This window comes from Lolium rigidum, chromosome 5 (assembly GCF_022539505.1).
Source record: "Lolium rigidum isolate FL_2022 chromosome 5, APGP_CSIRO_Lrig_0.1, whole genome shotgun sequence".
Lineage (NCBI taxonomy): Eukaryota > Viridiplantae > Streptophyta > Magnoliopsida > Poales > Poaceae > Lolium > Lolium rigidum.
Window position 1 is genome coordinate 114,062,199 of NC_061512.1, and position 12,616 is coordinate 114,074,814.

General features: G+C 44.0%; 1 protein-coding gene across 1 annotated transcript; it reads right to left on the bottom strand.

Annotated features, from left to right (window-relative positions):
* Positions 1 to 446: 446 nt before the first annotated feature.
* Positions 447 to 2,398, bottom strand: LOC124657774 (protein DETOXIFICATION 56-like). The gene is made up of 2 exons (XM_047196285.1): positions 2,252 to 2,398; positions 447 to 2,104 (listed from the first exon to the last, which is right to left on the bottom strand). Exon 2 carries the CDS (start codon positions 2,040 to 2,042, stop codon positions 567 to 569), a length of 1,476 nt encoding a protein of 491 aa, XP_047052241.1. The 5' UTR covers positions 2,043 to 2,104; positions 2,252 to 2,398; the 3' UTR covers positions 447 to 566.
* Positions 2,399 to 12,616: the final 10,218 nt, after the last annotated feature.

A 12,616-nucleotide genomic window follows, 5' to 3' on the forward strand; every position in this document is an offset into this window, starting at 1 on the left:
TGCTACCCTTATAAATATCGGATGTGCCAGTATACTAAGAACACAGCTAGAGCCCAAAAGAATCTTAAACTGTTAAATTTTGGTGTGCTTCCGCGATCCGTGTTTTGTGTGGGTTTGGTTGTTTTTCAGAGTACATAGTAGTCCCACTAGTGAGAAACATTATCAATCCATGTTGAATTCGAGATTAGTGCCCATTGTAGAAAATTATAATCTACAGTACTCCCTCCATCTCAGTTTACTAGTTTTCTCCTTATCTCTAGGTCGTCAATTTAACCTATATAATTTAAATTATATAATGCAAAAATTATATCATTAGAAAATAGAACATCTAAAATTATATAATTATTAATTTTTATAATATATAACTAATGCTAACTTAATTAAATTTGCGCGCACATCGTAATAAACTGTGAGAGGGGGAGTACAGAAGTTGATTTTTGCTAGCAATTCGTAAAGTGGTAGTAGTAGTTTCCAGGATATTGAGCATAGATGTGTGCTACATCAACTCTCGGAATATAGGTCGAACGAGTACCTAGATATGTACGACAATGGAGTCACTCGTCGTGTCAAACCTCGCCGGCGTTCACTGACGGCGCGTCCTCCTTGCCGGAACCGGGAACATCATCACCAACGGCGCCCACACCAGCACGGACCCGCGCCTTGTCCGCCTCGGCCTTCCAGTCCATGCGCGCGATCACCACGACCAGCACCGCCAGACTCGCCGCCGTGCCGACGATGAACCCTGCCAAGAGCCCCTCGATCCCCCGCCGGGCCCTGAACCCGAGGGCCACCGCGACCGGCAGCGCAACGAGATAAAACCCTCCCAGCACGGCGTACATCCCCACGGCCGGCCTCGCCGTGCCCCGCACGATGCCGCCGCACACGTTCAGCGGGAAGTTCAACACCTCCAGCGCCGCCATCACCGTCATCGCCTTCGCCACGCCGTCCCGCACCCCCGCGCCCCGCGTGTACAGCCGCGCCCACTGCCGGCGTGACGCGAGCATGAGCGCACCTCCGCCGACGCCGGCGAGGATACCGCCCATGATGGAGATGGTGGTGGAGCGGCGCGCGGCGGCTGCATCGCCCGCGCCGAGGGAGTTGGAGACGCGCACGGCGGCGCTCACGGAGAGGGAGAGCATGGCGGCGTAGAGGAGGTAGTCGAAGTTGAGCGTCACCGCGATCACCGCCACCGCGCGCCGGGCGTCTGGAAGGCGGCCCGTGAGCAGGATCAGGATCTCAAGGCACCACCACTCCAGGCATGTGTTCAGGCAGCAGGGTACGGCCAGCCGGAGCAGACGCACCCATTCCTCCTTCCTCGCCATGTCGGGCCACCACCTCCCGCACCGCGGCGCCTCCGCATTGCCATTGTCCTTCTTCGAGAGGAGGAGGACGTAGGCGGCCAGCCCGACAGCGGTGGCGAGGTCGCTGAGCCAGACTGCGGTAGCGACGCCCTCGACGCCCCTGGTCCGTGACAGCCACACGATGAGCGGGACGTGGACGGCAAGCCCAACGGCGGAGGAGAAGAGCGCCGGGAGCGTCACCTCCTGCGAGCTCAGGTACGCCTTGAGCGGGGCGCGGAAAGAGACGACGGCAAGGTCCGGGAGGAGGCACACGACGTACCTCCTCGCCACCGCAGATATGTCAGGCTGCTGGCCGAAGACGTGGTGGAGCACGGCATCGACGCGGAGCCAGAGGAGCGCGATGGGCACGGAGGCCGCGAGGAGCATGGCAATGGTCATGACCAGCGTCCTGCGGAGCAGCGCCGCGTTCCCGGCGCCGTGTGCCTGGCCGCAGATGGGGTCCATGGCCCCACAGAGGCCCATGAGCACGGCGATCCCCGTGGCGCTGGCGAAGCTGAAACCCAGCGTGCCGGCGGCCAGCTCCAGGTCGCCAAGCCGGCCGAGGAAGGCGGTGGTGATGGCCTGCTTGACGAACCCCGTCAGGTTCATGCCGATCAGCGGAAGCACGATGCCCCGCTGTGCACGCGCCTCGCCGGCCACCGCGCGCGCCGCCGCCTGCGCCCACCCTGGCTCCTTCTTCATGGTCGGGCATCCAAGTTGATCATCCTCTTGCTCTTGCAGCTGATTGTGATGGGGTGGTGACGCTGGATCCATGGCAAAATGATCAGTTCGTGAGCAAGAACAAAATGTGGGAAGAAGAGGAAAGAGCAAAATGAAGGTGCAACGCCCAGATAACTGATGCAGTTAGCGTGACGTTCATTCTACGTGTTTATCAGGCGTGCATGACATACATGGTGAGCAGAGTTTGTCTTGTCCAGCATGTGCATAGACTTTTTGATTCAAAAATTAATACACCAGCAATACACGTATATTTGATTCACAACAAATATGGTTAGTGCTAATGGATACCATGATTCACAACATATATGGTACCATTGCTAGCGGGGAGCGGACTACTCCATCACTGAATCCTGTACGATCCATGGAGATGGTCCTATCTGTTTTTGGTACCATTGCAATTGCTTTGCTGCAAGCAACAATCAGCAATGGTGATATATCGAAACTTGCAAGCCACAAGACTTTTAGCCTCTGTTTAATTTCAGACCATTGTGTCCAATGGATGATAAGCAAAGACAAATGGGCTCGCCATCACACCCCAACTATCGACCGACTTATTGGCCAAAGCCACCTGTTTCCTCTTTATGGCAAATTTAACTGCATTGCTTTCAAGATATACTACGCTTCTCTAACTTTCAGGGTGGGATCTCTCTCTTTCGCAAGCCTATCCATGCTTTTGTTGATTGATTAGGCCACTGAAAATGAGTGCATGGAGTAGACCCAATGTACACCATCATTGCAGTTGCAGTTAAAAAGATGAGCTGCTTGCAGTGCATGAGTTTCACTCGTTCACATAATCTAGTACTCCCTCTTTCCTAAAATATAGTTTTTGGTTAAAATCTAACTTTTTAAAGTTCGACAAAATACATAGAAAAAGATGTTAACACTCATAATCTCAAAATAATATTGCTAGAATGATTGTGAAATATACTTTCATATTGTGTGCATTTGGTATTCTAGATGTTCATGTTTTTATCTATATAGTTAATCAAACTTCAAATAGTTTGACACTGACTAAAAACTATATGCATTCTATTTTGGGAAGGAGTGAGTATGTAACTACACAAAAGAAAATATAATTTTGTATAAAACACAGTCTAAAGTATCTATAAATTAGAGGGTTTTTTACTTCCTGTACTCCACAGAGCACGGTGGGATCGGAGTGTTGGATGTAAATGGGCTGCAGCTAGGATAGCAGCTCATATAGCCTACAATATCTGAAATCTCAAAGCCCATCTTTGGTGGCAGCTTGGGAGTGGTGGGAGATAAAGTTTATTCTAATATTGCTAGTTGGGGGAGAGTTGAAACAGCTTATAAATGCAGCTGTTCTAGGTCTTGTAAGTGAGTGAGAATATAAGTAGTCCACGCACACTCCTCCTCTGCCGGCATGTTAATTGGGTATGTGTGGGCGTGCGTGTGCATCGAAACGTAGAGATCATGGCAGTGTTTCAAAGAGGATCACAAATAATATCACAAGCTAGATAGAAGTTAAACAAGGTGCATCAAAGTTCTAACTTTGCATCTTTGGGGGTTTAACATGAGCTAGTGTATCCATCACATAATTATGAACAAAACTTATCTAATCAAGCATATCAAAATAGCGGGATACATGGTTGCACGACTACTTTATGAGATAGACTACTTTATGAGATAGAGAACACTGCAAGAATCTACACATGCAAAAAATAATCCCCCTAGCATGAAACTTTGCAAGAACCAAACCAAGAAAATTATCAAAAGAAAATAGAAACTGCAATTATCAAAAGAAATTGTGAGAAGGGGTTACCTCCCCGGCTTGATTAAAGCGGGGTGATCTTATTGCCATTTAGGCTCACAAAAGTAAGTAGCAACTGTTTTATTTAGTTTTTGTTCATTACAGTCTACAAAAAAGGAGTTGTTGATAGAAAAATCGGCTGCCCATTATAGGGTTTTGTGCGTAGCTACTCACTTACTCTCAGCCACTTCACTTGGTTTATCTTTCAAGGAAACCATTTTTTGATCTCCATTCTAACGGTGTGCTTCATATTCACAACTTGTGTATTTGCTTCCTAAATAAATAATAAGAAAGGTGTTGCTATTAGAGTTTTTCGCAGAAAGATAATTGGTCAATGCTGCTAGCAAACTAATTAATCACTCCACCTCATTATCCATATTTAAAAATTCCTGACTTGATATAATTTCTATGGCGACTTTAGATTTGTTGGAGATGCTAAACATTTTATTTCTTGTTTAGCTATATTTATGATATTAAAATAATAAGTGCTTTTTACCTGTTGGAGTTCTATGATCCAGGTAGCAAAACATTGATAATATGGTAGGTTTAAAAGTTATCATGCATTCTTATATTGTGAAATAATGCTGAGTAACGTATCTGATTTTTAGAGTTTGGTTGAAATATTGTTTACATATGTGTGTTTACCCAATGCTTATGTTAAATTTGCAACGATTATTACTTGATGTAATATTATTTTTTATCTCCAGTGGTCCAATCTTTTGCTAATCGAGAGGTCTCGTGATATCCATATGCACATAGCTCCCAGGTTCATTATTTCCAACCGAGAAGCTAACGACGGAGAGTTAAGACGACCTAAAGAAAGGGAAACCTTCAGAGCACATTAATTAGTAATGATAAACATGTTTAACTTTCATCACAATGCCAATATGGAGCCTTATGTACTCCGTCATGTGTGATATTTCCTCAAACATGGAAGGTAAGTTTCATGAACTACATGCATTTCTTGACGAGGCAGGATTTCTAACTATTTTTTCTGCTTTGACGCCCTACTTGGATAATATTGTGTGGATCAGACCATTCAATGTTACTGATAATCTAGGATCCATGATATTCTGAAGTCCATTGCTTTATACAATAAATTTGTTACTCTCTTGACCACACCTTATCCTACCTACTCAGATGTGTATTATGGAAATGAATAGCATAGATTTTGAAACAAATACATACTGTATATATATCCTGCAACATTGCTTCCGGCTTAGTGTAACTAACATTGTTGAGGTGAACTGGAGAGGTGCTTCCATTTTAAAAGTTTATAAAATGTTATTTACCAATTTGAAAGAAGTAGCAAGGTGTGTCAGACTGAATGAACTCTTTTTGGGTCGAGTAGAATGTAGAATTTCCCTTTTAACAAGATTCATGTTTTTATGCAATGTTAGGATTCCTACCTCACATGGTGATTAGTTTTAAAAAGTCTATCCCATCCAGTGTGAAGCATTCATTCTAATGTCATATGCAGTTTTAAAACATGCCTAACTGCTAGGCAAGTTAGTTCCGACCTTATTTATGTTAAAACATATAGAAATCTTGTTCAACATATTCTCAAATAATTCCATATTTTCCCTCAATATGGACGGGCACAACAACACACCTTTTCATGTTCTAGTTCTCTTTATAACGACAAGAAATGAAATATTCGTTCTCGAAGACGCACGTGCTCCCCTCCAATTGTTCAACCGGAGTCGCCAACAACATGCAATGGCAAGCGTGTTGAGGTCAACACGTCGTGCGCTGCCGAATCGATGATGTCACATCCCAAAATTTCATGAAAAATTAATAGAATTTAGAAGCTTGTTGGTTTGACTTGATTGAAATTTCATGAAAAATTAAAACTTTTGAGTATTATTTAAAAATATTTTCCCAAAAGGGAGTTTTCTTGAAACCTTTTGATTAAAAATATTCCAAAACAAACCATATTAGTTTTATGGTTTTGAAACCATAAAAGGTTTTATTTGGATAAAATCCCCAAACCTTATTTTGGAATATTAATGCCCAAGTAGTCATATAGGCCAAAATGCATAAAAAATATTATTTTATTTTTACTATGGAAAAATAAATAGGTTACATGATGTTCTAAAGCACTATTTCGATTTTAACAAATCTTTAGAAATGTGTTTGAATCCATTTGGATGCCTAATACAAAATTTATGAAAGAAATAAAAAAGGCAAATAATAAAAAAATGAACCGGACCAACTGGGCCAACCGGACCGGCCTAGGCAGCCAACACCAACCCACCATGGCCTCACTTCCTTTCTATTTTTGTTTTTGTCGTTCCTTCTATTTTTCTTTGGGCCGCATTTCCTCCTAGCCCATTTGGCCGATCCGACCCAACCGAAGGCATCGTCTACCTCCTACCAGAGAAGGTACACAGCCATGGCTGCTGCAACCTCTCTCCTTTCTCTCCCATCAATTGCATGACCGTTTCTTCTCAAGTTCAATACGAAAGTTAATCCAAATTAGATGGGCACCTTAGTCAGAGAATTAATTCTCCATTTTATTGCCTTAATCTCCCAAACGGCCAAACCGTCTAGGTGCACCAAATGCTAATCGGTAGCATACCCTTACTGATATCCCTCCTTAGACCATACTAATGCGAACAAAGATGTCTACCTTGTGTCCCTTTCCATCCTCCCTCACTTTCATTCTCAAACTTTTCGTTCCCGTGTCTCGGAAGAGACCGAGGACGCCGACCTCACCTGCAAGCTCCCCGCGACGAGCTTGTGCCCGTAGACATCTTCCCCGAACATGGAGATCGCCAGAGTGACGCCAAGGACCAAGCCCGACCGACGTCATCGTGTCCTTCGTCGATGTCGACACGGTCTTGCCACAGTAAGCCACTGCCGCCTCATGGATGGAGTCATTTAGTTTAGACAAGATCTTGCAGATCCATTATAGATCGTTCGATCCAGATCTGAGGGTATTCATTAGGCCACTTTACTGAAGCATGCGGATCGTAGGAACCAATTGATCTATCAACTCGTATAACCTAGCTTTTTAGATAAAGGGAATATATTAGTATCAGAAGATACCAATTACATTGCAACAACGCCCCACCCTAATAGCAGTACGGATGCATACAGCCAGAAAAGAGTAACGAAAACTAAGAAATAAAAGTCCCGCTACAACCTTCTAGACCTAGTAACAACAATACAACCACCACCGTGACAACACCTGAAGTACAGACTCTCCAAAAGCGACACCTCCAAGAAGGGAACAGTGCACCAGCGCCGTCATCGCCCGACCAAAGGTCTGAGGTTTTCACTCTGAAGATAGTCCTCACTCTCAAAACAATGCCTTCAACAAGAACATTGCCAGGCACAACCAGTTAAGGCCAGACCTTGGGTTTTCACTCTGAGAGGTAAGACTCTGAACTTCCCTTGTGTTGCCGCCCTCACATGCATACCACTACTGCAGAGCCCGGAACGCCAAGTAGATCCCTCATCACCATGGAGACTCGAACCTCTTTTAGCTAGTCCACCAATCCGGCCTTCATGATATTCCTTCTTCTCACTTCACCATGGACCAGAAAGTCACCTGATGTCAACACAGAATAGAGCTTCGCGCCGGAAGAAAAACATGGGTGCGTGCGACCGAATACCACCTGATCCAGCAAACTGCAGGCTAAAAAATGCACTGTTCCATTCACCAGCAGAGCTTTCCGGAACTCATCGCTCCAACCACATCAAAGCAAACTGACCGCCACCAAAAACAAAGCAAGATCAGCATCTCCCACGCCGCTAATCCCTCCTGCCGGAACACCAAGGAAGAGGACAACGACGCCGATCATGCGTACCGCCGCCGAACCGTTACCGGGGGCGGAGGCCGCACGAATCCTCCATGGCTACCGATGGAGAGCCTCAGGCCCCAGCCAAGTAGCCGTGCCGCCCGGCTTCCTCCACCGGCGCTACATCACCTCCCATGGAACGCCGCCGCGAAAACCCTCTTCTCCCCCTCGTCGATTCGACGGAGGGGTGCCGCCACCACCGCCATAGCCAGGCGGGGACCGGGGCGAAGGCACGCGGGCCAGGGCCGAGGACAGCGCCGGGGTCGAGGCTGCGGCCGGCAGCGGCTGAGGGCGACGGGTGGCCGGTGGCTATGGAGCGCGGGCGGAGGAGGGGCCTCCGCCGCCGCCCGGGAGGGGGGCGGGAGAGGGAGGCGGCGGGTTAGGGTTAGGGAGGATCCACACACAAAAAGCCTAGTCCCTCTAGCCAAACATGAAACTCTCGTATAACCTAGCTAGATCATCACACTTATAAATTTCACATCTTTAAATCTATAGCTCCCTTTTAGATGATTCTTCTTGCGTTTGATTCGTAATTTAATTCTCTACAACTTTTGTGTAGAAAGAGTTTCCATCAGAGCAAATTTTCTCTGATGACTCTTCGGACAAAATTATTAAAAGACCGCAAAATGTTTAATCTTGTATAAATTATAGAAAAAGAAGTGAACCCCCAAAATTAGAAAATAATATACCCCTGGATTCATAAAAATGTGTAGAACACAATGGAACAATAAAATTTGAGTTTTGAACTATTTTTTAATATTGAAATTTAAAGATGAGGATTTGAGTATTTCTATCATAGATCTTTTTCCTAATTATTTTGGACATGATTCCCTTTTTGCACAAGTAAAGCACATCAAAATAACTTAGATGTATTCATTAAGTTCCATGATCATAATTCTCCAAATCATTTTAATCTAGCCCTTGTTATTTAAATAACAAATAAGTTGTTTGAGTAATTTAATATATTATCAATTCCTCAACCTAAGCCTATGTATGTTCTTTTTGCTAATTTGATAAGTGTTGTCACACTATGTCAAGTTGCATTTTGAATTGCACTTGTGATTCTTGTGAGAGTTTCTTAACACAAGCATCATTCCAATTATCCCTTCCGGTGTAGCAATAACCCTTGACCATATTCCCTTGTCAATCTTTTTCTTCTAAGCATTTGACTTGGATAATCTTTTGCTTTCTAAGTATTTGACTTAGTAAATTGATCTATAACAAATGTATCCAGAATGATATATTTTTCTTTCCAAGTATTTGACCCATCCATTCCATCTCCCAAAGTCATATCTTGCAAGCCATGCCTCATGTCATATCTTCCTTATCTAAGGACTAAAATAAAAATGAATAACAACTTGTTGTTTGCCTTGCTTGATTTTGTTGTTGTTGAAATGTGTGTTTATGTTGTGCCATCTTTTATCTTATAGTTTATATGGAGAGCGACGTACTTTTTTGAAAGTAAATAGAACACTCTTGGACTACCAAAAAGGCAAGTGACAAATCATAAAAGTCCTAGTTTTTATCTATGCATGTAGTCCTTGGTAGTATGCATGTGTAGGGTTATATGGTTTGCTATTCACTCCTAGAAGAATAGGTACTTGTTCTTACCTTGTATCCTTTGTCACCATTAAAATAAGTAGGATGTTTGGCTATGGTATGAAAATGATTTTTCTTGTGAGATAAGGAAAAACAACTAAGTTTAATGAACTACCTGAGTGGAAATGGGACTTGTTGTGGTTTATGTTGAGTGGTTACACCGGGTGACAAGTTATTAACTTGTCAATGCCTACAAGTTGTAGACTAGGGTTTTTGTGGAAATAGAGGGCAAGTAGATCTAGAGGGTTTTAGCCGGAAAAGTACTCGACTACTAAAAAGCTAGGGTTATGTTGACAATGAATCGATCCTTTCTTCGACCCTCGACTCCCCCTTTTATAGGAGGCGGAGCCGAGAGTTTCGTATTACACAAGTTATAAACTCCAAGACACTCTTTGAGTTCGACCCGTAAAGTTACAAATATCTCTATTCCTAAAATATCTCTTCTTGCCATAGTCGATGCTTTAGTAGGCCTCCGGGCTTCGTATACTTCGGGTTATGGGCCTTCAATAAACCCCGTGTACCATCTTCGGCAGGCCCATTGGGGATGCCTATGTCAGTAGCCCCCGAGATTTTACTTGAATCGGAGAATCGAGTGAAATCTCCATCATTACAATTAACACATGATTTCTTCAAGTCACTAAATAGTTTTCATCATATATTGTACAGGGATGATGGTAAATGGGGCTGGTTCATCTGACGGATCAGGTACCAGTTAACTGCTCTTGTGGCAATCCCGCAAAAACCTACTTCAAGGTCAAGTCCAAGGACTTGACCTCGGTATACTAGCGTAATTCGACATGTGCCGCTTAAGGTCTTACCATATGCCAAACTCCAGTCATATTTTATTGGGTACCTAATGCGTCCGTTAGGATTTTTCTTCGCATCTATTGATACCGAAAAAAGTAGCAGAGCGCATTCATGTGCGATACCACGCCACGCAGGACGGATCCCGGGATCTTACTGATGGCGCGTGAGACACACGTCCGTTGGGAACCCCAAGAGGAAGGTGTGATGCGTACAGCAGCAAGTTTTCCCTCAGTAAGAAACCAAGGTTATCGAACCAGTAGGAGTCAAGGAACACGTGAAGGTTGTTGGTGGCGGAGTGTAGTGCGGCGCAACACCGGGGATTCCGGCGCCAACGTGGAACTCTGCACAACACAATCAAAGTACTTTGCCCCAACGTAACGGTGAGGTTGTCAATCTCACCGGCTTGTCTGTAAACATAGGATTAGATGTATAGTGTGGATGATGATGTTTGTTTGCAAAGAACGAGTAAAGAACAATTGCGGTAGATTGTATTTCGGATGTAAAGAATAGGACCGGGGTCCACAGTTCACTAGTGGTGTCTCTCCCATAAGATAGCAGATGTTGGGTGAACAAATTACGGTTGGGCAATTGACAAATAAAGAAGGCATAACAATGCACATACATATATCATGATGAGTACTATGAGATTTAATCGGGGCATTACGACAAAGTACATAGACCGCTATCCGAGCATGCATCTATGCCTAAAAAGTCCACCTTCGGGTTATCATCCGAACCCCTCCAGTATTAAGTTGTAAACAACAGACAATTGCATTAAGTATGGTGCATAATGTAATCAACACAAATATCCTTAGACAAAGCATCAATGTTTTATCCCTAGTAGCAACATCACATCCACAACCTTAGAATTTTCTGTCACTGTCCCAGATTTAATGGAGGCATGAACCCACTATCGAGCATAAATACTCCCTCTTGGAGTCACAAGTATCAACTTGGCCAGAGCCTCTACTAGCAACGGAGAGCATGCAAGAACATAAATAACATATATGATAGATTGATAATCAACTTGACATAGTATTCAATATTCATCGGATCCCAACAAACACAACATGAAGGACTACAAATAGATGATCTTGATCATGATAGGCAGCTCACAAGATCTAACATGATAGCACAATGAGGAGAAGACAACCATCTAGCTACTGCTATGGACCCATAGTCCAGGGGTAGACTACTCACACATCGATCCGGAGGGGATCATGGCGATGAAGAGACCTCCAGGAGATGATTCCCCTCTCCAGCAGGGTGCCGGAGGTGATCTCCTGAATCCCCCGAGATGGGATTGGCGGCGGCGGCGTCTCTGGAAGGTTTTCCGTATCGTGGCTCTCGGTACTGGGGGTTTCGCGACGAAGGCTTTAAGTAGGCGGAAGGGCGGAGTTGGGAGAGTCACGGGGGCCCCACACGCTAGGGCCACGCGGGCCCCCCTTAGGCCACGCCGCCCTAGTGTGGCGGCGCCCCGTGGCCCCACTTCGTCTCCCCTCCGGTCTTCTGGAAGCTTCGTGGAAAAATAGGCCCCTGGGCGTTGATTTCATCAAATTATGAGAATATTTCCTTACTAGGATTTCTGAAACCCAAAACAGCAGAAAACAGCAACTGGCTCTTCGGCATCTCGTCAATAGGTTAGTGCCGGAAAATGCATAAATATGACATATAATGTGTATAAAACATATGAGTATCATCATAAAAGTAGCATGGAACATAAGAAATTATAGATACGTTTGGGACGTATCAAGCATCCCCAAGCTTAGTTCCTACTCGCCCTCGAGTAGGTAAACGATAACAAAGATAATTTCTCGAAGTGACATGCTATCATAATCTTGATCATACTATTTTAAAGCATATGAGATGAATGCAGCGATTCGAAGCAATGATGAAGATAATGAGTAAACAAATGAATCATATAGCAAAGACTTTTTATGAATAATACTTTCAAGACAAGCATCAATAAGAATTGCATAAGAGTTACTCATAAAGCAATAAATTCGAAGTAAAGGCATTGAAGCAACACAAAGGAAGATATAAGTTTCAGCGGTTGCTTTCAACTTCAACATGTATATCTCATGGATAATTGTCAACATAAAGCAATATAACAGGTGCAATAAGTGAACATGTAAGAATCAATGCACACAGTTGACACAAGTGTTTGCTTCTAAGATAGAAAGAATAGGCAAACTGACTCAACAATAAAGTAGAAGATAGGCCCTTCGCAGAGGGAAGCATTGATTACTATATTTGTGCTAGAGCTTTTCATTTTGAAAACAAGAAACAATTTTATCAACGGTAGTAATAAAGCATATGTGTTATGTATAAGACATCTTATAAGTTGCAAGCCTCATGCATATTATACTAATAGTGCTCGCACCTTGTCCTAATTAGCTTGGATTAACACTGATTATCATTGCATAGCATATGTTTATACCAAGTGTCACAAAGGGGTACCTCTATGCCGCCTTTACAAAGGTCTTAGGAGAAAGCTCGCATTTGATTTCTCGCTTTTGATTATTCTCAACTTAGACATCCATACCGGGACA